The 25639-nt window shown below is 45.8% G+C and overlaps 2 protein-coding genes across 2 annotated transcripts in view; one reads left to right on the top strand and one right to left on the bottom strand.

Annotated features, from left to right (window-relative positions):
* Positions 1-879: 879 nt before the first annotated feature.
* On the top strand, positions 880-21891 carry RS1 (retinoschisin 1). The gene is made up of 6 exons (XM_047715642.1): positions 880-941; positions 9649-9674; positions 10590-10695; positions 16959-17100; positions 19569-19764; positions 21663-21891. Exons 1-6 carry the CDS (start codon positions 890-892, stop codon positions 21813-21815), a joined length of 675 nt encoding a protein of 224 aa, XP_047571598.1. The 5' UTR covers positions 880-889; the 3' UTR covers positions 21816-21891.
* The window catches only part of CDKL5 (cyclin dependent kinase like 5), a 230213-nt gene continuing 217191 nt past the window's right edge, over positions 12618-25639 (bottom strand). The window contains exon 18 of the mRNA XM_047715638.1: positions 12618-12890. Coding sequence (XP_047571594.1) covers positions 12802-12890 — 89 coding nt within the window. The 3' untranslated portion in view covers positions 12618-12801. The remainder of the gene's footprint in view (positions 12891-25639) is intronic.

The following is a 25639-nucleotide window of genomic DNA, read 5'->3' on the forward strand; positions in this document are numbered from 1 at the left end:
TCTTTGTGTGTAAGCATCTCCCCCCCCCAAACTGAGTATTTTCCTGAGTGAATAGGTGTATGAACATGATGCCAAGTTGCTTTCCAAGAAGGGAATCCATGTCGCTTTCATAGAATTTAACAATATTAGTGCTGATCTGGCAGGAAATTGCTCAAGGCCACCCACACAGATGATGATGGCAAAGAAAGGATTAAGACCTGGGTCTTCTTTTTTTTTTTTAATTTGACAGACAGATCGCAAGTAGGCAGAGAGGCAGGCAGAGAGAAAGAGGAGGAAGCAGGCTCCCTGCTGAGCAGAGAGCCCAATGCGGGACTTGATCCCAGGACCCCGAGATTATGACCTGAGCTGAAGGCAGAGGCTTTAACCACTGAGCCAGCCAGGCACCCCAAGACCTAGGTCTTCTGATTGTAGTTTCTCTTGCCCTCCACTGCTTCCCTTAAATTTAAAGAGAGCGCAGGGGCGCCTGGGGTGGCTCAGTCGGCTGAGCGACCAACTCTCGGTTCGCACTCAGGTCATGATCTCAGGTTGTGGGATCGAGCCCCACGTCTGGCTCCCTGCTCCATGGGGAGTCTGCTTGGGATTTTCTCTCCTCCTTCTCCCTCTGTCCCTCCCCCTGCTAGCTCTCTCTCTTTCTCTTTCAAAATAAATAAATACATCTTTAAAAATAAAGATCGCATAAAACCAGTACCTTCCTTTGCTAAACCAACCTCAGTAGACATTGCTTGTTGAGGCAGGTAGCTATGTGGGTTAACTTCCTAGGGCTCAGCCAAAGCCCTAAGAACTAAATGGAATAAGATGCTTAAGGAGGCCAGCGCTCAAGTTAAGCCCCTGCTCCTGGGGAAGCTCTCCACTTGGGTAAGGTAGAGCTGCAGTCAAGGACAAGCAGAGAATGCCGCACAAGATAGAAGGCTTCTTGTTTTTACTTCTCTTTGGCTATGAAGGTATGTGCTGTGCAACCATTAGCACTTAGCAAATACTTAATAGTACAACTGAATTAGTCATTTGCTGATTAATAGAAATGCAACCTGAATAATTAAAAGATTGTTAACTAGCAAGCCATGTTACTTAGTCAAGGTGCATTGTTAATGGACAACAGTCGTCTTTATGGGGATGTGGTTCCTCTTCGTTTCCCCGCTGGCTTTCTGGTTCTCTGAGGAGCCTTCTAAAGTTCAAAGGATGGTTGAAATGGGACGGAAAGAAGGAAGGGTCTCAGAGATTGTAGAAAATAGCTATAAATTGCAACAATGAGAAAGTGTGGTGTATCCTTGAAAATTTTTAGGAGTCAAGGTTAGAGTGACTGTAGAATTTAATCTTCCAAACTAGGACACTATTGAGAGTGGAAGGGGAGGCTATTAATAATTCTGCTGGGACAACAGGTGTGAACCAGGACGGTCCTGGGCAAATCGGGATGTGAGGTCACTCTAGTTTAAATATGGATTAACATAACATGCCGACTACCCTTGGACTCTAATAGAAAGCATAATCCAAATGAGAGTCAGGAACCTCCAGAGACTCTATACACTCAATCATTTTTAAATGTCTCAATATGGCCCTGGCAGGAGTAATATGCTTAAATAAGGAGAAATTAAGCCCGAATCTCTAAGATACCATCCAATTCAACTTTTAAATTCTCTCTCAATCTTTGAAATAATAGTCCTTCATGCCTCTCTCAACTCTCAAGGGCCTGTTGGCTCAGAATTCCTTTTTCAATTCCTTCTGAATATTAGAAACTGGTTGAAGGTCTTCTTCAAGGCAATTGTGTATGCACGCGTGTCACAGGAAATAAATGAGGGCAGGAAGGATAAATAAACGCCTCTCCACTCTGCAAATGAACGGGTGGGCAGACATGACGCAAGTCACACAAATAGAGTCAGAACTCCGGGTTTAGATCACGCTCCTCTCTGCCCTCTCATTAGACATTATTGGTGGAGTATGCTTTCATGATCCCCCAATCGCATGACTTTCGGTATTTTGTCACCTTTCTCAGTATTTGGGAAGGTCTGTATGAATATAATCCTAAGGTCATTTGGCAAATCCAAACACATTTCTTAAGTAGGAATCATTGAGACCAGTTGTCTGGTTTCCTTCTGTTTTGCAAGTAAGAGTCAGCGACTTGTCTCAGGAACTCTCAATACTTGAAGGTCCTCTGGGTGTTTTGTTGTTTTTCCTTTACTCCTTGCTCTTTCCTCAACAAGAAAATCTAAACAGCCTTTCAAGGGTTAGATTTCAATACTTCTGGTTCTCTAATATCCATAGGCTTCACCCTCCGATTTCTCTTCTGTGTGACTGGCACTGAGAGCCAGCCAACCCCCCATGCATCCACTCATTCTGTTGCCGGTTCGTTAAAGAACCCATCCCCGAGTGGCTGCTCTGGGCCAAATAGTGTCAGAATTTGACCCACGGGGAAGATCTTGGTTCCTTTCACAGTGCTGAATCTAACAACTGTGTTCTGTGACCCCCAAATGGGAAAAAGCCCTATAAAAGTTTCCCAACCCCTTTTTAAATTAGACCTGCCCATTCGGGAGATATCTGTAATAAAAGACACACTCTCAGGAGGCCCAGAGCCCAGCATTCTTTCCTGTTCTACTGCTTACCAATCTGTGTGCAAGGCTGAGGAGCTCTCGAAATTTCCACGAAGAGTGGAAAATACCATCTGGCTGGGGGCGGTGAGGGGGGCGCTGGAATGTGGCCCATGGGCTGGTCCAGGGGCCATTTTATGGTCCGTGTGGCTTGGCGACCTATCAGGATGCTCAAGAGGCAGAGAGAAAATACAGGAACTCAGGGGGTGGTTGCTTCCCTTCATCAGCTTCCCATCCAGAGGCAGAATCAAGGCCAACGCACAGGGGAAAATGTTTTCTATTGCCCGACTGGGAACCGGAAGACAAAGGTTCTTTGTGTAATTTGCTCTTCACCATTTCTGTTCTCCCGCGGCAGTCACTCCTTATTATAGTGAAATCAGATAAATAGATTGACTCCGATTATGCGTTGGATGAAGGTTCATTTGGGAACCGAGACGTGATCATCGTAAAGCGCTGATTTCATCTGCTAACGGAGGCGGGCTTCTACTCATCTTCCATTGTATATCTTGGATTCAGTGCAAATTATGATTTTTAAAAATCCACCTGATTAAAATAAAGAGGTCCATTACTTGGTCATGTTTATATATATCTTACAGGTGTGTTTCTTTCGCAGGTGACAGCAGAGTTTTTTTTTTAAGCAGCTTATTGAGATGTAATTTACATAACATTAAATTCCCCCATTTAAAGTGTGCGATTCAATGGTTTTTAGTATATTTATAGATTTGTGGAGCACACCATCCAATTTTAGAACATTTTCGTCACCCCACCACCACCACCACCACCAAAAGAAACCGGTAGACATTAAGCCCGTTTCCCCATCTCCCCAGCCCCTGGCAACCACCAATCTACTTTCTGTCTCTGTAGATTTATCTATTCCGGACATTACATTTAAATGGAATCATACAACATATGGTCTTTTATCTTTCACTTAGCATATGTTTTTGAGATTCATCTGTGTTGAAGCATGTACAGATAACAGATTTACCCAGAAATACGCCTGTAGCCACAAATAGTAACATTTTCACACCAGGACAATTTCCTTCTTTCTTCTTTGAGGGGGACATTATTGGAGCCTGTGGCTTTCTTCCTGAGTCTTACCCTTGTTTCCCAAGGAGTTGGGAAGCTAGTTACTGACAGCTTTTGTCATTCACAATTTTATGCTTTTCTCCTCAGCTTCATCTGTTTCCACGGGAAGGAAAGCTCTGGATTTAGTGACATCCATCAAAAAGACCCAGAGTCTCTCCTCTGTGTGTCTAATGCCCACTTTTCCTCTTGGGCTTGCAAGGTACATTCTGAGAGATAGCAAGCCTTGAGTTTTCTTGCTGTGGGAACAAGGGTCTCCCCATGGAGTGGCCCTTTGGGCAAAAGGGCAGAATGAGCCCATGTGGCATAAATCTGAGATCAGTGAGTGGGAGCCATCTCAGACGCTCGAGTGGAAAACCATAGCATGGGCAGAAATCTCACAAATAATCCAAAGAGGGAGAAAAATATGCAACCACCCAAATCAAAATCTTTTTCTCTTTTTCCTTTCAAGGTTGACCTATTTTCTGCTGCTCATTCTGGCAATGTTATTTTCTGGTATTATAAGATGTTGTAGTCAAACACGCTTTTGCTTTTGTTCACCAGCTTTTTGGTGATTAAATCATTTCGGGGACTATCCAGCCACGGTGCTGCTCCCTGGGTGACAGCTTTTCCTGTAAAATGCTTGCTGTTGCTTCTCTCTCTGCTCGTTTCCATAAGGATCCGGTGTCTCAGATCCCCGGGGCTGCCTATATACGAACGCTTTCTGGGGAGGGGAGCCTGGAAGGGAAAAAAACATCAGAAATCTGCCCAACATCTGACTGGACACAGGAAGTGGCTCTGAAAGCAGGCCTTCCTCTCAAGATGCTTGCTCTCCGCGAGCACACAGTGGCAGAAACACACACGCGCACCCTTTCCTTTTGGCCTTCTGCTTTATTTCTGCAGAATGCAGAACCCCCAGGGCCCACTTGGAAACGAGTAGGGTTCTCACTGGATCTCTGGGTTTGCTCCTTTGCAGCCACAAGAACCCTCCTCAGTGACAGACACAGGCTCTGGGCCAAACTGATTTGGTTATTAAATCCATACTGTCACTGGCCCGCATGCCTCCCCTTTGATCCACCGCCCCCCCCCCCCCCGCAACAAGAGGGTCTTGGCACAATTGAGGTTTGCCCAGCTGACAGGCCTGCCCGCATTTCAGCCATCTTGAAGATGGGGTGGAGCCCAGTGCCTCCTGGATTAACCACCCCCGAACTACTAGATTCGATGCCACTCGTTCCTCTACTCCACCGTTCCCGGGGAGCAGTGGAGGGACGAAGGCTCCGGGTTCCCGTGCTCACCCAATGCACCAGCCAGCCAGGCTGGGCTTTCCCCTGGGCTCCAGGAGCTGCCCGCTTGGAGCCACTCAGCCTCAACCCTGCATGGCCCACAGGCCTCTCAGAGGGAACATCTTCACTCCATCCCCCGCAGTCCCTGTTCCTCCTGGAAACTTCCCTCCCCCAGGAAATGGCAGCTCTCCCCTCTCAGTCCCTCAGGCCTTAAACCTCTCTTTCTCTCACACCCCGGTCTCCTGTCAGCAAGTACTGTTGGCTGCCGTCCAAAGATGGTCAGAATCCAGCCATTTCTCTTCCTCTCCATTGCCTCCACCTGGGCCAAGCCCTCTTGGCCGCCCACTTGACCCCTTCATCTCCTGAAACGCTCTTTCTTTCACCTGCTCCAGCCTCAGGGTCTCCTTGGTCTGTCTAGAGCACACCAAGCGCCCACCCAGAAGCCTCCCACCTCGGGCCCTTTCTACTTGCTGTTCCCTCTGCCCAGAATGCTTTGCTCATGAGTCTCTTGCCTCTTTCAGGTCTTTGCTCCAAGGCCACCTTCTCGCTGCCGGATATCTTATTCGTTCATTCATTAGCCCTGATCACCGCAGCCTGCGCTACGCACACCCTATGACGGCTGGTCCTCCTCCTATTTTGTTAGCTGCGGTATCCCCAACACCTAAAGCCGGGCCTGGAATTTAGTAGATACTCAGTGAATATTACTTAAAGAATAAATGCTTTGGGGGGGCGCCTGGGTGGCTCAGTGGGTTAAGCCGCTGCCTTCGGCTCAGGTCATGATCCCAGGTCCTGGGTTCGAGCCCCACATCGGGCTCTCTGCTCTGCGGGGAGCCTGCTTCCTCCTCTCTCTCTGCCTGCCTCTCTGCTTACTTGTGATTTCTTTCTGTCAAATAAATAAATAAAATCTTTAAAAAAAAAAAAAGAATAAATGCTTTGGGACCAGTCATTGGCAGGTATCTTTTATATCAATTTCTGTAATTGTACAGGTGCTTACATAAACCTGTGCACGCGAGAGGCAGGACACAAGCCAGAGCAAGTGGTGAGTTGTACATGGTGGGGGGAGGGGGGCACAGAAGAAGTCCTCTGCACAGGGAAGGGGATAGGCAGGCAGAAAAGTTGGAAGAGGAGAGACTTTATCATTTTTTTTTTTTAAGATTTTATTTATTGGGGCATCTGGGTGGCTCCGTGGGTTAAGCCTCTGCCTTGGGCTCAGGTCATGGTCCCAGGGTCCTGGGATCGAGCCCCGCATCAGGCTCTCTGCTCAGCAGGGAGCCTGCTTCTCTCTCTCTCTCGCCTGCCCTTCTCTGTCAAATAAATAAGATCTTTTAAAAAAGGTTTTTTATTTATTTGACAGAGAGAGGGGGAGAGATCACAAGCAGGCAGAGAGATGGAATCTTGGGCTTAGGAATATTTATGAGGTCGGTAGAAGAAGCAGAGCTCTCAAAGGAGACTGAGAGGATATTCAGAGTGATGGGAGAACCAGGTGAACAGTGGGCTGGAAACTAAAGGCAGATGGGAGGGACTGAGAGCACATTGGAGCCTGAAGACATAAGGTCAGTGTTGGAAAGAGTCCATTGGATGCGAAAATAAGAAGTCAGTAAATTCTTTAGCCAACGCAGGGCTTGGCCTCCAAGATGACACTCCCAACATTTGTCTCAACCTGAGAGGATCAATTCTGCCCATAGCAGGTAGACCGGGGAATCTCTAGGAACAACGAATAACCTGTAAACAAGGGCCCAGGGGGAGACAGCAGTTTGGTGACCACAGGTGAAAGGTAGCCCTGAAATGCTCTAAAAGATATGCTCCCCTGGCCTCCCACTGCTGCCCATGAGCAACCTGGGAGAGTCCTCACCCTGTGCAATGTCCAGTGCTCTGTCTTCTCCTGGGTCCTCCAGCCCCTTGTGGGCAGAGAGGGAGGCTTCCATTTCAGAAGGCCCAGGACCTGGTGCGGTGCCAGCTCACACTGGACATGAAAAAGTGGTTTGCAGAACAGATAATACGTAGTATTTAAATGAAGGCAAAATTTGAAAAAGATAGCTCTTATAATGGTGACACAAAAGATGAGACCATTCCTTTATTCTCTTAAACAATCTGAAAAGTCTTTTTGTGGGCATCAGATTCAACTTTTAGATAGGAAAGTGGTTTATTTCCTATTGCCTACTCTCAAGCTTTGTTCCAGATTTTTATAATAGGTATGTGTTGTTTTTATAATCAGAAGAGAAATGAAGGTATCTGTTTTGTTGAAAATGGGAAATGGAGCTCTGGGCCTTTAAACCTGCAAGCACTGTCTAATGGAAGCTTTTGCTATGATGAAAATGTTCTATACCTGTGCAGTAAGTACATCAGCCACTAGCCACATGTGACCAGGAAGCCCTTGAAATGTGGCTGGTGTGACTGAGGAATTGAATGTTTAATTTAATTTAATTTTTAAAAACTTTTGCTCATTTTTTAAAAGATTATTATTTATTTACATAATTTCTGAGAAAAAGAGAGAGAGAGAGAGAGAGAGAGAGCACAAGATGGGGGAGGGGCAGAGGGAGAGGGAGAAGCAGGCTCCAAGCTGAGCGGGGAACCTGACACGGGATTCATCCCAGGACCCTGGGATCATGACCTGAGCTGAAGGCAGACACTTAACCGACTGAGCCACCCAGGCATCCTGTATGTTTAATTTTATTAATTTTAAATAATTTAAGGGCAAATAGCCTCATGGGACTAGTGGTTATACATCGGGCAGCAGAGCTTAAGCATTTTATGCTAATGTATTCTTTTTTTTTTTTTAAGATTTTATTTATTTATTTGACAGATAGAGATCACAAGTAGGCAGAGAGGCAGGCAGAGAGAGAGGAGGAGGCAGGTTCCCTGCTGAGCAGAGAGCCCGATGTGGGGCTCGATCCCAGGACACTGGGACCATGACCTGAGCCGAAGGCAGAGGCTTTAACCCACTGAGCCACCCAGGCGCCCCTATGCTAATGTATTCTAAGTCTTTTCCTACTAAATTGTGTATTCACCTCTGGAAAATAGTATGGAGTTTCCTCAAAAACTTGAAAATAGAGCTACCCTATGACCTAGCAATTGCACTACTGGGTATTTACCCCAAAGATACAAATGTAGTGATCCAAAGGGCACATGCACCCGAACGTTTATAGCAGCAATGTCCGCAGTAGCCAAACTATGGAAAGAGCCCAGATGTCCATCAATAGATGAATGGGTAAAGATGATGTGGGACATATATATACACACAATGGAATATTATGCAGTCATCAAAAAGAATGAGATCTTGCCTTTTGCAACGATGTGGATGGAATGAACTAGAGGGTACTATGTTAAGTGAAGCAAGTCAATCAGAGAAAGACAATTATATGATCTCACCGACATGTGGAATTTAAGAAACAAAAAAAGGACCATAGGGGAAGAGAGGAAAAAATAAAACAAGACGAAACCAGAGAGAGAGAGACAAACTGTAAGAAACTCTTAATCAGGGGCGCCTGGGTGACTCAGTGGGTTAAAGCCTCTGCCTTCGGCTCAGGTCATGATCCCAGAGTCCTGGGATCAAGCCCCGCATCAGGCTCTCTGCTCAGTGGGGAGCCTGCTTCCCTCTCTCTCTCTGCCTGCCTCTCTGCCTGCTTGTGATCTCTGTCTGTCAAATTAAAAAAAAAAAAAAAGAAAGAAACTCTTAATCATAGGAAACAAGCTGAGGGTTGCTGGAGCGGGGGGGATGGGGTAACTGGGTGATGGACCTTAAGGAGGGCACGTGACATGATGAGCAACGAGTGTTCTGTAAGACTGATGAATCACAGACCTGTACCTCTGAAATAAATAATACATCATGTTAATTAATGGAATTTAAATTAAAAATGTTTTAAAATAAATTGTGCGTTCGTTCTCTTTACTCATACTTCTATGAAGATAGTTTAGATGTTAGTTTTATGTTAAATTTTGCAAACTTATTTTTCCCATGTTAATTACACAGTATTTGTACTTTGTGGCTTGATATTTCCCGTACATTATAAATAAACCTTAAAAAGAGTTTCTGAACAATGTGGTAATCCTAAATAACCGAGCTGTGTCACAGGGTTGTGGGGAAAGGGCCAGGAATCAGCTCCTGAACAGCACACTTGGCAGACACTAGGGATGACAATGATGATGGAGGCTTAATAAGTAAAGGGAAAAGCTGGCGCTGTCAATGTCGAATTTAACAATGTAAATGTAAATTGGAGGCATTGCTTAGGTAGTAGGCTCTCAGATACGTTTGAAAAAATTCACAAAGAAAAAAAGACTGGGAAGATTTATACAAAAATGTTAACAGTGTTGCCTTTGGTGATAAGAAATACAGGTGCATTTTTTCCTCTTTGTTACATTAATGTATTTTCCAAAATTCTATAAAAAACAAAAACAATATGAGCATCTGGCTGGCTCAGTAAGTAGAGCATGTGACTCTTGATCTAGGGGTCGTGAGTTGGAGCCACATTTTGGGGGGAGAGTTCACTTTAAAATAATAACAGTTATTATCCTTGTCTGTTTAATTTCACTGTCCCTAGTTTTTCAGCATCCGTGGATGTTATTCCTAGCAGATATTTACATTTACTTACTTCGACTTCTTCCAGAAGGGGCTTTGTTAACTTTTATGTGACTATTTTCATTTTATTTTACATGGAATGAATAAATTTGTTGAATTTGTTTCTTTTTTTAACTTAATTTTTTTCCTCTCTTGTCTTTTTGTTTAGCCACACTGGGATTATCATCTACTGAGGTATGTTACAGTAAGAAGGCTTTTTTTAAAAAATTAATTTATTTGACAGACAGAGATCACAAGTAGGCAGAGAGGCAGGCAGAGGAGGGTGGGGGGAGCAGGCTTCCCGCGGAACAGAGAGCCTGACGTGGGGCTCGATCCCAGGACCCTGAGATCATGACCCGAGTAAAAGGCAGAGGCTTTAACCCACTGAATCACCCAGGCGCCCCAAGAAGGCTGCTTTTGAGGATTTTTCTAGCTCAAAATAATGTGTAGGGTTATCACTTTTTTAAAAAAGGTATTTTTTTAAGATACTTTATTCTGGTGGTGGTAATAGGACATTTTTCTCTGGGCAAGTTCAAGACTGGTGTTTTAATGAGAGAATGTAAGTAAACCAGGTCTTAATACAGGTGGTGTAATCTTGAATCTTGAATCTTTTTTTTTTTTTAAAGATTTTATTTACTTACTTGACAGAGAGTGAGAGCATAAGTAGGCAGAACGACAGGCAGAGGGAGGAGAAGCAGGCTCCCTGCTGAGCAGGGAGCCCAACTTGGGGGTTGATCCCAGGACCCTGGGATCAGGACCCGGGGCCAAAGGCAGACACTCAACTGACTGAGCCACCCAGGCACTCATCAGCAAGGTTTTTTTGTTTTTGTTTTTTTAATTTATTTATTTAACAGAGATCACAAGTAGGCAGAGAGGCAGGTGGAGAGAGAGAGAGGGAGGAAGCAGGCTCCCTGCTGAGCAGAGAGCCTGACGTGGGGCTCGATCCCAGGACCCTGGGATCATGACCGGAGCCGAAGGCAGAGGCTTTAACCCACTGAGCCACCCAGGCGCCTCTATGAGCAAGGGTTTTTAACACAAATTTTTCCAGTGGCTCTGGCCAGAGTTGAATTTGACTATGACTGAAACTCCTGCTCCTCTGGCTTCCCACAGGATGAGGTTGAGGACCCCTGGTACCAGAAAGTATGCAAATGCAATTGCCAAGGAGGTGCCAATGTCCTGTGGTCTGCTGGTACAACCTCCTTAGACTGCATACCAGGTGAGTGTCCCTTCTCCTTAGGGCACCAGATCCTTGGGGTGTCCTTAAGAACACCATTTCTTCTCTTCCCTTCAACCTGGCTCAATTAGCCACCCCCCTCCCCAATGCACAGTTGGCCTCTGAGCTTCAAATCACAGAACGGCCACTGTTCCAACATACCACACTGATGTCGTTGTTTAGAAACAGCTTCTTGCGTCTTTCCTTGGCCTACGTGAGAAGGCGAGTTGGGATCTATTTTCAATGAAATAGACTCATGGAATTTAGGAAAATAAATCAGTGGTAGGAGGTGGGGCATTTTGAAAAGAACACAGGCTTCTGAGCCAGAAACACCAGAGGTAGGACCCTGGCTGCCTCATTTCTTAACTCTGGGACTCCCACTTTGGTCTTTTTCTGTCAAAGGGAGGTGACAGTACTATGCTGAGGGTTTATTGCTCACCAAACAACCATGTGCTTCCCCAGGTTCCAGCCTACTTGTAGTCACATAGCACTCTGTGAGCAGTTCCAGCCAAAGTGAGCAGTGTCTCTTCCAAACTGAGCATCTAAGGGCTGGTACTCAACTCTGGCTCTCCCTTCCGCGCTTGAGAAAGTGCATTCATTCTCCTTCAGGGTGGGTCACAGGAGATTAAATGGAGCAGAAAACCCCCTTCCAACCTATAATGGACAAGTCACCTGGGTGAAAAATAAACGTTTGTTGTCTTAAAGCCTGTGCAATTTTCAAGACAATTTGTTCTGCAGCATAACATAGCCTTTCCTGGCCACTATGAATGCCAGCAAACTTTGTCTGTAAAGGACCAGATGGTAAATATCTACGACTTTGCAGGTCGAAGGGGCTCAGCTCTTCAATTCTGCCCCCCATAAGGCAAAAGCAGCCATAGACGGGACGCAGGGCCACAGTGCATGGCTGTGTGCCAATAAAACTTTATTTACAAAAACAGGTGGGGAGCCACATTTGACTCAAGGACCACAGTTCGCTGACGCCCCCCCCCCCTCCCCGCTCTAAGCTGCCGTGACGAGGGATAAATTGGAGGCGGCACGAAAAGCATTTTGTGTTATCCCCAGCAAACTGCAGCTTAATAAAGGTCCGGTCCTTTTCTTCCCGCCTCCTGAGAGCTCACGCTCGGACTTTCGGAGGCCGGGGAGCCCGGCAAATCCCCGCTGCGCTCCCTCCTTCCTTGGCTCACAGCCTCTCCCGCTTGCGACTGTCTTTGTCACCCCTCCCCAGGGCTACGAGGGTGCCGTGCCAAGTCATTCACTTTACATAATCGCCTAATAATAGCTCCGCTAGAGGCAGTATGTGTGTCCATGTGTGAGCTTCTCTTCATTATTTCATTAAATTTGCATTAAAATAGCAAATTGTGGGGGAGGCAGGGGCGTCTACAATGGCTTTTACTGCCTCCGTCTTCCTATTTACTAAAGGGGTAGGCGTGGTTTGCGGTGGGGAAAGCAGGAAGCGCGGCTGAGCGTGGTGGGCTTCGGGGGTTGGTCCCACCCTCTGCGTCCCGTCCCCGCAAACCCTCTAGACGGCGGAGATCCGCCCAGTCGACACGGAAACACCCTCCTGAACAATCCCACCCATTCTCATTATGCGCCTATTATGTGCCATAATGAAAACGAGGGCATTAGCTCCACCCGAAAGTTTCCCACGCGGTGGGGACAAATGCTCTCTTCACGAGAGCCCTGAAGGCCGACTGGAATTCCACTTGACGTTCTTTCTACAAACAACTTGAAAAAAAGAAATTATTTATGCAGATTGGCTTCATAGATCTATCAACTGTGAGGCTGAAGAAGGCTGTGTGTTTCAGGAATGTCAAGTCGACCCCAACCCCCTTCCATCCCCCAAGCTCCTTCCCCACACACCTGCCATGAACTTGAAATTCTGAAATCAGAAAGTGCTCTCCTCTCCCCACCAGTTTTTTGGGTTGTTTTTGCTTTTGTTTTATTTTTTAATAGCACAGATGTTTCCAGGAAGGAAAAAAAATGCAACCTAAGTGTGAAAGACTTGATACGTTGGTGTTAATGGGTTTTTCCAATGAAAGAGACAATTCAGGGCAGCGGGACTAGCCACAATATTCCAGAAGTCACTTGCCCCATCAGTGCCTCAGGTCCTCAGTGGAATGTTAAGAACGTTGCTTGGTTTCTCTGGCCCCTGAGATTCAGTGCTTCCGCCAGAGCCCGCCTTAGGTGGGAAGAAGAGCCTAGAAAGTACAGAAGGACAGGACGGAGGGTCACTCAGAGCTGCTGGGAGGTGCTCCCAGGCATACACTGGCTGTTACTGTCCAGTGTCCCCACTGGAGAAGGTGACTGGCTGGGTGCCTTGTAGCCTCCTTACTCTTTGGCTTAACGCTCTAAAAATTATGAAAATTGCTAAAATTACTAAAGGATCTGTCTTCCACAGTCAAGCTAAGATCACCTTGGCACTCCAAAGGGGAAACAGGGTAAGGAAAGTATCAAAATATAAGAAATCCGATGATTCGTTACTGCTTTCCTTTTATTCAAGATTTTATATTCCTGTATTATTTTTGAGTTTCTCCTTTATCCTATAAACATTATTATTCGATATTCTGCTACACGGCCATATAGGTTCAAGTGTCATACACATGCATATTAATATTCATCTCTCTCTTGTCAAGAACGTCCCTCAGCTCTCCCTGTGTTTCTCGAGGTTAGTCTTCTTTAGAAGCCTGTGTGGCCTTCACACCTTCCAACTGAGAAATCAGCTACTGAATGAGAAAGGCCAGTGTGTTAAGTAGAGCCTCAATTAGCAGCACGTTATGAATATGCCTTTATCCATGGAGTGACCAAAGCATCACTCAGAAGAGCCCCTTGTGCCACGGAAGACAGGTTTTTCCTTAAAATGAATGTAGAAACATACCTTTCCTACTGAAGATGAGTGTAAAAACAGGCATCGGAGCCGCGCTAACTTCTATTGGGCAGAAAATGTGGGAAGGCCATATTCCGTGTACGTCTGATGACAATCCCCTTAATTCCTCCAGCAACATTATTCGTGTTGCCGAATCCTAGTTGATACTCAGGTGACAGTTCCTTCTTGCTCAGGGCGGTGGGTGTTCTAGGGGCTGGGCAACCTCTATTTCCTCCCTGAGCTCTCCCGCTTCCTGTTTCTGCTGTCCTCTCTGCTTATTCCTAGCGGTCACCCAAGACGGGGGATAATCTTGGTTGACCCCTTCATTCACCATCCCGTCAATAACTATTGAGTGCCTAGCACGTACAGGCGTTCGGCTCAGCTCAGAGGATAGAATGGTGAGCCAGACAGACCAGGGAGCTGACAATTAAATCATCAGAAGGACAGCGAGTAAGTGACAGGGACAGGGACAGGGACAGGGTCTGGGAAGGCAGCAGCTGGAGTCCCTTTACCCAGCTCAGGCTGGGAAGGGGAAGTGGGCAGAGATCTTAAGGACGAGTAGAGTTGTCCAGGTGAAGGGGGAGGAGAGGGGACCAGAGGGTCCCAGGCAGAGGGAACAGCCTCGACGGAAGGCCTCCAGGCCTGCATGAGGACCAAAAGGGAGCTCAGCCAGGACCACAGAGGGAGGAGGACAGGGGGAAGGAGGAGTCAGGAAAAAATAATAACTTAACCTGACTGCCGTTTACAGCAAAGCACACAGAGCATGAGAAATGTCACATTTCCTATTTTTCCAAGTTGAAATGACTCCAGTTTGAGGCCTCCTTTGTCATGGCCTGTAAGGAGTCTAAAGACAGGATTGTTAAAGGTCCTCGCTCTCTCCTTGGATGACAGGAAACCCCCATGGGCGTGCGAGGGCGGCCTGGGCGCAGGGCTCAGGCTCAGGCTAGGTGACAGGCTCTCGGGCTGGCGCACAACCCCACCTGAAGGAGGCTGCCGTGGTGGCGGCTCTTCTCCCTCTGAACCAAGCTCAGCTCAGTCCCGGGGACCTTTCCGGGTTTCCTGAGGGGGGGGGGGGTCTCCCTGACCCTCTCCGTGGTCCGGCCCCCTCAGAGGAAGCATGTCCCCGCTGAGCTCAGGCCCCTCACGAGCACCCCCCTTTCCCCCGCAAAGGCCAGAGTCCAGAATCTCCAGTCACCTCCTCTAGCACCACCAGCTAATTCCTGTTGAGACCTAGACCGTTCAAACCCATCCAGCGGAGAGCTGCTTCTGCTGTCAACAGCCTCTCAGCTACTAGATGGGCTACTTGGGAAGAAATGGCAAGAGTTGTGAGGGAGACAGAGAAAGAGCAGCATGTCAAGAATAAAGCCATCAGGAGCGGGCTGATGGCTTTTCCTTCCCCTCTGCTCCTGCCCTCCAAGCTGGCGGCCTCGGAGAGAGAAAGGGGAGGCTCAGGATGGAGGGGCCTTAGAGACCCCCACAGTTAGTATTTAAGTGACAACCTTTGGCCCAACTGAAACCCAGCTTTCTGGCGCTGGGACCTTGTCCCTCATTCTGGGGGTAAGGGCTTGTCTTCCAGGTCAGAGGGGAATTGAGGAGGTGGAGGAGGCCCCAAGGCCACAGGCACTAGGCCCCTGAATCTGCCAACCAACAAAGGTTTCCTCGACAGGCCAAGGTTTCCAAAGTGCGCTTTGAAAGTCTGCTTGTTAAAAACAAAGGCTGCTGCAGGGGTGGGGGTTGGGGGGAGAATACTGGAAACTGCCTCCTTAGCAAGCCCTCCTGAGGATTTGACCACACAAGGTATGATCGAGGGGCCCATCAAGCACTCCTGTTCTTGTCCCCAGGAATTCCCATTCTCTATTAAAAGACTCCTGAAGCCTTGGGTACTAGATGAACTACAATGGGGTCCCCTCACCTCCAGCCCCATTGAGCTGCAGCTGCTGGCGGGGGTTGACCCCTTCCCTTTGGTGCACTGGGCAAAAAGGCAGTGAAGCCTCCCTGGTCAGAGGCCTGAGGCTGTCTTTCTGTCTTTAGTCTCTGAGGACAGGGCATGACCACAGTGTGGGCATTCTGGTCTCAAGCTTTTGCATGCTTCATTCTGTCTTAGTGACTTTGGAAAATTATCCTCGAGAAAGACCTCAGCACTCATCTTACTGTTGGGATGGGAGGATGTCCCAGTAAATATGTTTAGCTCTTCGATCTGAACTCAAATTTACACCGGAAAAAAAAAAAAAACAAACAAACCCACTTGCTGTTTATCATTACAATCAGGAAAAGGGAAGAATGTATAAGTTTATCATTTGTTTTCTATAGAGATTTAGCTAGGACCTGTGTTTGATTATAAGAGAATCCCCTAAGGAGTGGCTTATTAAATTACTTTTGTTTTGACTCATGTAGTAAGGACCTCTTTCAGCCTTACCCTCATTGTGCAAGATGGCTACCACTGTACCAGCCATCAGATTTTCCTTCTAGGCAACAAGAAGAAAGAAGGGGCGACCCAAAACTGATCAGAAATCCCCAGTAGGCATCGTCTCATATCTCAGTGGTCAGAAATTATATCATGTGGTCACTTCTAACTGCAAAAGAGACTGGGAAAGTTTTTTTTTAAGCTGGTTACATTGCTGACCAACAAAATTAGGGCTCTTTTGCCAAAAAAAAGAAGGGGAGAATGGATGCTGGGCAAAAGTGTTTGACCAGGTAAGCCAACACTAAAATGCGAGAAGAAATACATGACAAGCAGCAAACAGTTAACATCTAGGAACCAGCTTTGACTATTCTTGTTTGGAAAAAACAGCTCCTTTCAACTGTACCTCATTCAACAGTCACTCAGGCACATTTCACGCCCGCCCCCCCGCTTTTATTTTTTCCATTAGACTAGTGAGAAAACCGCAATTTACGAGTGAGAAATCACTCTCAATATATAATTGCCTTTTTTGCCTCTCACCATTGTTTTGTTCCTATCTTTAGTATCCCATGCTGCTGGAGGACAATTAGGGACCCTGAGGTCGTCATGCAGGACGGCTAAAACTGTTTTCATGAGGAAAATAGAGTATGGCATTTAAGTATGATAATTCTCTGCGAACCTCTTGTTTTTTTAAATGTCTAGCTTTGTGGAGGAGGTGAAGTATTTCTCAGCCCCCCCCCACCTCAGGTTGCCATAGAGCCCCTTTCGTCTGCTTTTATGAATGTTGTGAGTCTCTATGGCAATCCTTGTACTTCCTCTTCACTCTCTTCTAAGAGCAGTAAGTAGGCTAAAGCGCCGTGAGCTGCGCTGCCAAGCAAAACATTCTCAACCTCTCAAAAGTGCAAGTGAGACGGTTTGATTTGTCATTTCAGTCACGTCGTGTTGGTCGAGTGTTGTGATGTGCTACGAGTGTTGTAACGTGTGTTGCCTTTTCCTTTGCAGAGTGCCCGTATCATAAGCCCCTGGGGTTTGAGTCAGGGGAGGTCACCGCAGACCAGATCACCTGCTCCAACCTGGAGCAGTATGTGGGCTGGTATTCCTCGTGGACAGCTAACAAGGCCCGGCTCAACAGTCAAGGCTTTGGGTAAGCTGGGCGGACGGCTCGGGCGATTCCTTTTCACGTGATTGGGAAACTGTACGTCTCGGTAATAAGCGAATGGCAGGATGCATTTATTTATGTACTCAACAAATATTCCTTGAGTGCCTCCCATGTGCTGAGGACTGCGGTCAAGGTGGATGAGGCCCCAAACTTCAAAAAGCACGCGGTTTAGAGGGCCGGACGGACTCTAAGCACATAATCACACGACTGATCATCTAGTGAGTGTGATAAATGCTTGTGGAGGAGACAAAGAAGAAAGACTTCATTCATTTGAAGTACCAGGGAAGCCTTTCTAAGGAAAAGATATTTAACCTGAGACTTGCAGTTGGTTGGGGGAGGGATCGGCGGGGGAGGGGGTGCGGGGACAGAATACAGCAGGTGCAAAGGCCCTTAGCCAGGACTATCCCTGAAGGGCACGCATGGGGATGGTAAAGGTCAGCAAAGTTAGGGCACAAGTGAGATAAGGTGAGAGAGATAGGCAGAAGTCAGATCGTGGAGTTACATGTTAAGGATTATGGTCCTCATTTTAGGCATGAGAGTTCCTTGAATGTGCTTTAGTTAGAATATAAGATTGTGCTGCTACGACAAAGAGCCTCAAAGTATGGGGACTTAAATAATATGGAGGTTTGTTTCTTGGTCACCTAAAAGTTTTATTAGGCAGTGTAGGGTTGACATGATGGCTAATGGTATCTGGGTTCCAGACTCTTTCTACCCTGTCTGTCATTCTTCACATGAAGCTTCCATCTTGGGGCCCAGAATGGCTGCCCTCGCTTCCACTATCACAACTGCATTCTAGTCAGTGGGGGGAAAAGAAGAGCAGAGCACACACACTTTTCTTTTAAGGACAGAAGCATAATCATTTGGCTACTTTGCCCACATCCCAGTAATCAGAATTTGGTCAGATTGTCCCATCTAGCTGCACAGGAGACTGGGAAATATGAACTCTGCTGGGTGACCATTTGCCCACATAAAACTCGGTGGTGGTGGTGACGGTGGTTTTCTGCGGTATTCTATGACTAAAGGAAAATGGGAAGAGGATATTGGGAGACAATTAGCAGACTCTACCAGAGAAAGATTTTAGGTTGGGGAGTATCACAATCTGACTTGTGTTTTAAGAAAAATCTGGCTCCTGAGGGGGGAAAACTGTTTTGGCGGGGGGCAACCCAGGAGACTAAGGAGCGAAAGTAGCAATCATCCAGACAAGAACAGAGGATGATGTGGGCTAGAGCAGTGCCAGTGAAGTAGAGAAAAGTAAATAAAGAATTTGAGAAACATTTGAGATGGACTCAATAGATGGATTGGATGTTTGAGGTGACAGAGAGGAAGGGGCCAAGGCTCTCTCTCAGATCACTGGCACGAATACCCAGGAGGATGGAGGTAGCCTTCCAAGAAAGAGATGGATACTATAAGGAGAAGTTGCGGTGGAGACAATTAGGAGTTCACTCTTGGACAGGTTTCATTTGGGATAGTGTAAGGCATCTAGAAGTTATCTAGACAGCAACTGACTCTCAGATTTTGGAGTTGGGAAAAGGTCTGGGATGGGAGTTAAAAAGTCAAGAGCCACCCAAGGAGCAAGTCTGGAGTTAGAAGAAAAAGCAGCCAAGGACTGAGTTCCAAGAAGCTAACTAATATGCCAAAAATAAATAAAAACCTCAAAGTGGGGGGTGCCTGGGTGGCTCAGTGGGTTAAAACCTCTGCCTTCAGCTCAGGTCATGATCCCAGGGTCCTGGGATCGAGCCCCACATTGGGCTCTCTGCTGAGCGGGGAGCCTGCTTCCCCCTCTCTCTCTCTGCCTGCCTCTCTGCCTACTTGTGATCTCTGTCTGTCAAATAAATAAATAAAATCTTAAAAAAATAAAAACCTCAAAGGGGAAATTACAGGTTTCCACAATTCAGGAGGGATATAGCTAAAAGACAAATCAGTTCCTTCAATGGTTCTTTGCTTTACAACTGTTGAAAGCTCTTCCAGAGGGGCTCGGTGCACAGGGAGACACTCTCTGAAAGCCACAAATGACAGCACCTGAAGGCGATGCAGATAGGTATAAAGGGAGTGAAACTAGGGTAAGACTCATGGAGTCATTGGGAGAGACTAATGAAAAGGGAAGGGGGCTGGCGGGTGTCCTAACCATGCATTTTCGTGTTTTGAAGTAAGACCTGTTCAACCACACCCCAAAGGGGATTTCAGCTACATTCTGAGGCACTGCTTGGACCAATCAGTTCCATCTGGCCATTGGTCTTTGCGCAGTGGTGATGCAGGGAGAAAGAGGATGATGCAAGTATGACAGAGGCTGGGCACTTCTCGGAGACAGGCTCTTGGTGCTTAACAATGCTCAGCCTGCCCGAGCTCTGCACAGGTTCTTCGGGCGCTGACAACCCCTCCAAGGACGGTCCCTCTCAGCTCTTTGGACGTGCTCATGGGAAAAGGCTCCTGGTGATTTGCTGTGTCCCTGGCAGGTGCGCCTGGCTCTCCAAGTACCAGGACAGCAGCCAGTGGCTGCAGATAGATCTGAAGGAGGTCAAGGTGATTTCAGGGATCCTCACCCAGGGGCGCTGTGATATCGATGAGTGGATGACCAAGTACAGCGTGCAGTACAGGACAGATGAGAGCCTGAACTGGATTTACTATAAGGACCAGACAGGAAACAACCGGGTAAGTTGGACTTTCCCCCGAGCACCTTCAGCTCACACTCTCCAGGACTTCCTGCTTCCACCCTTGCAGACCACTGACTCCATGGCAAGGGACGTCATCCGTGCTTCTGCCCCACAGTATGGTCTACTCTCTGGCGACAAGGCAGGTGTCTTTTCTTGCTGTATCTTGGGTGCCCAGCAGTTTGTGAATGGCACCACTATCGTGTATGGAAGAAATCTTTGTCTGAATTCTCCTATCAGCTTACCGTTACTTGAATAATCAAAACTGGCCAAACTCATCGGGCCATTGAACACTTTGCTGCATGGGTCTGACTTGACCTATTTTTGATGTGGGCAGGCCTTTGTCCATTTATGTAGATATGGCCTCTCCTTACTACTGAGACTGACTGCTAGGAAGATTTGGACAATCCAGCAAGTTAGCCACTGAACTGTGTAAATGATTAAAATGACACCAGCAGTGCAAACACAGAGTTGCCCTTGAGCAACTATATCCTATTAACCTCTAAGGGTCAAGCCCCAAGTCTTGTTCACCATCAACTGAACACAGTAGGCTCATAATTAAGTGTATATATATATAAAGATATACATATCTTTATATATAATAATGATTATATATATATAATCATTATTTTACATATATATGTATATTTGCAATGAATTAAAAACTCACTAGCTGTTTGGAAATGTTAACTGTCCTTTTGCCTGAGAATAAGGGCTTCTGAGGCTAATTTGGACACTTAATCAGATGAAGCACACACGTGTGGCTGGAAATCAGAAGGCTTTTGTACTCTCTGGTGACAAGCTGTACAGCAAGACATTCATGGGTTGAGATTTCAAGGAATTTTACTGAATACAATAGGAAAAACCATCTTGATACACATTTCATTTCATTTTTGCTCTTGTTAGTTGGCTTTTCAAAAAGAAATGAGAAATCTTTTTCTTTTTCAAGTCCTGTCTGCATTTCTGAAGGCCTTGTCGGTTCTTTGCAAAGAGGCATTCCGCTCGGGCCCTTGTGCAGTCCGAAGGAGCCTGTTCCATTCTCCCTCTGCAGCTGTCCCCTGACTTGAATAGGCTCAAGGGTGAAAAGCTGAGAGAAGGGGATGTGGGATGTTGCTACTGGGAAGAGACAAGATCGTGGCATCTGAGGTTCTTCCGGTTTTGCAGATGGAGGAGGTCAATGTAGCAGCCAGATTTTTTTTAGGAGATAGTCCCAGAAAGAAATGAAATGCTCCAGTGTCATGAAGCACAGCACTACAATTCTAGAAAAGACTGCAAAGAATGGTTTCTATGGAAATGCAGCTAAACAGCCATGTCACCTTTTTAATGGTACAGCCTCGTCTCCAAGCTATGTCGCATCCCCCCAAAACACGAAGCAAACACCTTTGGGTACTTACTGCCTTTCCCCTGCCAGAATCTTGTTTTTATGTCTTTTCTTCTAAAAGCAGCTTTCCGAGTCTATTTGCCGTTTGTATCAATGTAGAGATACACACTTAAGCTTCGGCTCATGACTTCAAGGCCAGAGCACTGGAGCTTTACTTGAGCCCCACTTTGGACACCTACCTTTGGAATGTAGGAACATTCCTCGTGAGATGTGGTCTTTTTCAAAACTTAGCAAAATGTGGAGCATGAAAACACAAAATTGGTGATAAGGATCAAGAGGCATTTTCTATCAATGCCATCTAGAACATTCCGCGATGACGGAAATGTTAGTATCTGCTAGAGCCCAGAGGTACTGACCAATGTGCAAGTTTCAGATTTGGAGGAGGGTGGGGCCTGTACAGTTCTCTGAGCCTTAAGCACCATTTCTCAAACTCAAGAGTTAGGGCGAGCTTCAGATAAGAATTGTTTTTCCTTTACCATCCTCTGACGGGACAGCGATAAGATTTCTTCTCTCTTTAGGTCTTCTATGGAAACTCAGACCGAACCTCCACAGTCCAGAACCTCCTGCGGCCCCCCATCATTTCCCGCTTCATCCGGCTGATCCCGCTGGGCTGGCACGTCCGCATTGCCATTCGGATGGAGCTGCTGGAGTGCGCCAGCAAGTGTGCCTGACGCCTCCCTCCTGCCGTGGGGGGCGGAGGGCTCAGAGCAGCCTGCAGGGGAACCCTGATGCGAAGGGGGGGGGGGACAAAAGCAGCTGTATTTTACAAGCTCTTTTCAATGCAGAACTGGGCAGAAAGAATTTCTTTTAAAAATAAAAAATATAGTTTCCAATTTCAATGAAAGAGAAAAAAGAAAAATGAGCTTATGTCCCACTCAGGGCCAAAGAAAATAAGAACAAAGAAAATAAGAACAAAGAAAATGTCCCTAAAACCAGTTTTCATACAAACGCTTAAGCAGCAGGGGTAATTTGCTGCTTTTGGTTTTGGTTTTTGTTTTGTTTTTGGTCTGACAGTGTGAAAGGTGTAGTCTCAGGGAACACAAAGGGGCCCAGAGAATTTACCACCCTGAAAACAGGAACATAGTTGCATAAAACTTTGATTTCAGTGCAAACAGGCAGCAGGCTTGCACTTTCTCCTTCAAGTTTTCAGTGAATCATGGCCTTTTAGGACTTCAGAGTACTGGGTGTGCAGAGGGCAAGGTTTGGGGTGACTGGTTGGCCGAGAGGAGTCCTGCTCTCCTGGGAGGGTGCACAGAACCAATCACCCCAGGTAAAAGGGCCTCCTCTGCTCTGAGCTTTCACCCCCAGCACAGAATGCCTCCTTATCTAGGGCTACCATTTTTTTTTTTTAAAGATTTTATTTATTTGACAGAGATCACAGGTAGGCAGAGGCAGGCAGAGAGAGAGAGGGGGAAGCAGGCTTCCCGCTGAGCAGAGAGCCTGATATGGGGCTCGATCCCAGAACCCTGGGATCATGACCTGAACCGAAGGCAGAGGCTTTAACCCACTGAGCCACCCAGGCGCCCCTAGGGCTACCATTTTTTGACAAGCTTAACATTTTGAACACAGTTGGCCCAGGAGCTATCACTGGCTACGCAGAGGAGGCCCATGAGCTAACTGCGTGCTTTGCAGGAGGCGGTCAGACCCTATGTCCCTAAGAAGGGCAATGTGGCCCTGTCTGTCGTGACCCAAATGTTTAACCTCTCTCCCTTGCCTTGCAACACACAAACATGCCTGCTCCTGAGCCTGTTGCAGGCCTTTGGGAAGGACCCCGGGCCAGGAATGGGCCTGGCCTTCCCCTCCTGGAGGGGAATTATTAATGTATTATTAAGCAGGGATCTTTCGGGGACAACAGCCTAAGTCTCCTCTGTCATTTACAGCTCAGCCTGAGTTTTCAGGCCCTTCCTTGGGAGAGGCTGGTAACATGGGGAGTGGAAAGGAGAGGTATACAAAAGTAGGAGCCTCTACTAGCGGCTCATTTTCCTGTTACTTTCTGTTTTCAAATGCCAAGCCAACTGAATGCACTCGCACTAACGTGATGGTGGATATCACATTCACCTTCTCTGTGAGCGGGAAGCCTCCTAAAAGCCCCAGATCTCTTCCCTGCTGTGTTGGGCTTAGAACAGCTTGATATTCAACCCACCGTCTTTCTAATCCCCATGCTGTATACTTGAAGCTGGAAAAAAAAAAAATCCTTCTCTGGCCTTAGGAAAACATGAATAAATCCATTTAGAGCAGATGCCTGATTGGAGCCCCTTACTGGAAAGTTGAATGAAATTTTATCATGACATGGATTGTCAGAGAAAATGGCAGAAGCATAAGAGCTCAGGTCCTCTGCAACAGCCGCACCAGACACAGGAGGGGAGTACAGTTAAGAGGAAAGAAGAATGAAACAGTGTGAGGTAGCAATAGAGGTTCTCCAAGTAATTGTTCATGTTGGAAATTTTTGTTTTATAAAGGTTTAATGAGATGAAGTCATATACCATACAAATTTTACCCATTTCAAGTGTACAACTCAATGACTTTAAGTACACTCAGAGTTGAGTGACCATTATCACAGTTTTAGAAAAATTCATCACCCCACAAAGAAACCCTGTACCCATGAGCCATCGCCCTCTCCCGCCCCCCGACAACCAAGTCGCCCACTTGGCCCTAGGCAACCACTGGTCCAATTTCCGTCTCTGTAGATTTGCCTATTTTTGACATTTCATGTAAACGGAATCATACAATTGTGGTCTTTTCTATCTGGCTTCTTTTGCTTAGCATAGTGTTTTTCCAAGGTTCATTCATACCGTAGCATGTATCAGTACTTAATTCCTTTTTACAGCTGAATATCATTCCATTTATATGCATAGATGATATTGTATTTATCCATTCATCTGTTGATGGACATTTGGGTTGTCTCCATGTTTTTGGCTATTATGAATAATGCTGCTATAAACAACTGTGTACAAGTTTTTGTCTGGACATATGTTTTTATTTATCTTGGCTGTATACCTTGGAGCATAATTGTTGGGTTACATGGCAACTCTGTCTTTAACCTTTTGAGGAACTGTCAGTTTTCCAAAGTGGCCACACCATTATGCACTCCCACCAGCAATATATGAGAGTTCCGGGTTCTCCACATTTGTTACTGTCTTTCTGATTAGAGCCATGCTGGTGTGAATGAAGTACTATCACACTATGGTTTTGCTCTGCATTTCCCTGTGACTAATGATGCTAAGTATCTTTTTATGTGTTCAGTGCCCTATGGTATAACTTTCAGATCCTTTACCCATTTTAAAATCAGGCAGTCTTTTTATTATCAAATTGTAAGAGTTTTTTATATATTCTAGATACAATCCCCTTATCAGATACACAACTTGCAAATATTTTCTCCTATTCTGTAGGTTGCCTTCTTACTCTCTTGGTGTAATCCTTTAAAACATATTTTCAAATTTTGATTAAGTTCAATTTATTCTTCTCTTTTTGTTCCATGTGTTTTTGGTATCATACCTGAGAAACCTTTGCCAAATCCAGATCATGAAGATTTACTCCTCTGTTTTCTTTCAAGAGTTTTGTAGTTTTACCTCTTACATTTAGATCTTTGATCAATTTCGGGTTACTTTTTGTATGCGGTATGAGGTAGGAGTCCAACTTCATTCTCTGCATGTGGACATCCAGTTGTCCCAGCGCCATTTGTTGAAAAGACTGTTCTTCCCCCACTGAATGGTCTTGGCATCCTTTCTGAGAACTCAACTGACCATAAAGGTGAGAATTTATTTCTGGATTCTTAATTCTATTCCATTGATCAATACGTCTTTTATGCCAGTACCACAGTTTTGATTACTGCAGCTTTGTAGTGAGTATTGAAATTGGAACATGTGAGTTCTCCAACGTTGTTCTTCTCCAAAAATGTTTTGGCTATTGAGTCCTGTGAACTTCCATATGAATTTTAGGATCAGTTTGTCAATTTCTGCAAAGCCAGCTGAGATTTCACATTGGAAACTGCTCCATACTCCAGAATTTAATAAACAATGACATATTGATATCCATAAGATGTTTATCTTCAGGTAACTTGTTTATAACAGCATATTAGTTACTTACTTCATTTAACTTATACCGAAGTATAAAACAAAACTTTTATTGAGGGACATCTGAAGCCTAACGGAATATTACTATTAAACACATGAACAATGTTTGTAGTACTATTTCTTTTGTGGGGAAAAATTTCAATTAAAAAAAATATATATAGTGTAGTAAAAACCCATTATTTTACCTTAGGTGAACATGTTTACTTTTATTCTCACCAATCCTAGAGTGTGAAAGTCTACACTTTCAGGAGATTTTTTTTTTTTTCTAAATTGCAGTAAAATATACATAACAGAGCGCAGATGTTTAAACAACTAAATGCAACGCTGTGAACAAAGAAGTAGCACTAAGTGTTGCCAAGATTAGAAAAAAAAATCGGAACTGATTTTGGTACTGAATGTGAGAGAAGGTTACTTGGACAAAG

Source organism: Lutra lutra, chromosome X (genome assembly GCF_902655055.1).
Source record: "Lutra lutra chromosome X, mLutLut1.2, whole genome shotgun sequence".
NCBI classification, from domain to species: domain Eukaryota; kingdom Metazoa; phylum Chordata; class Mammalia; order Carnivora; family Mustelidae; genus Lutra; species Lutra lutra.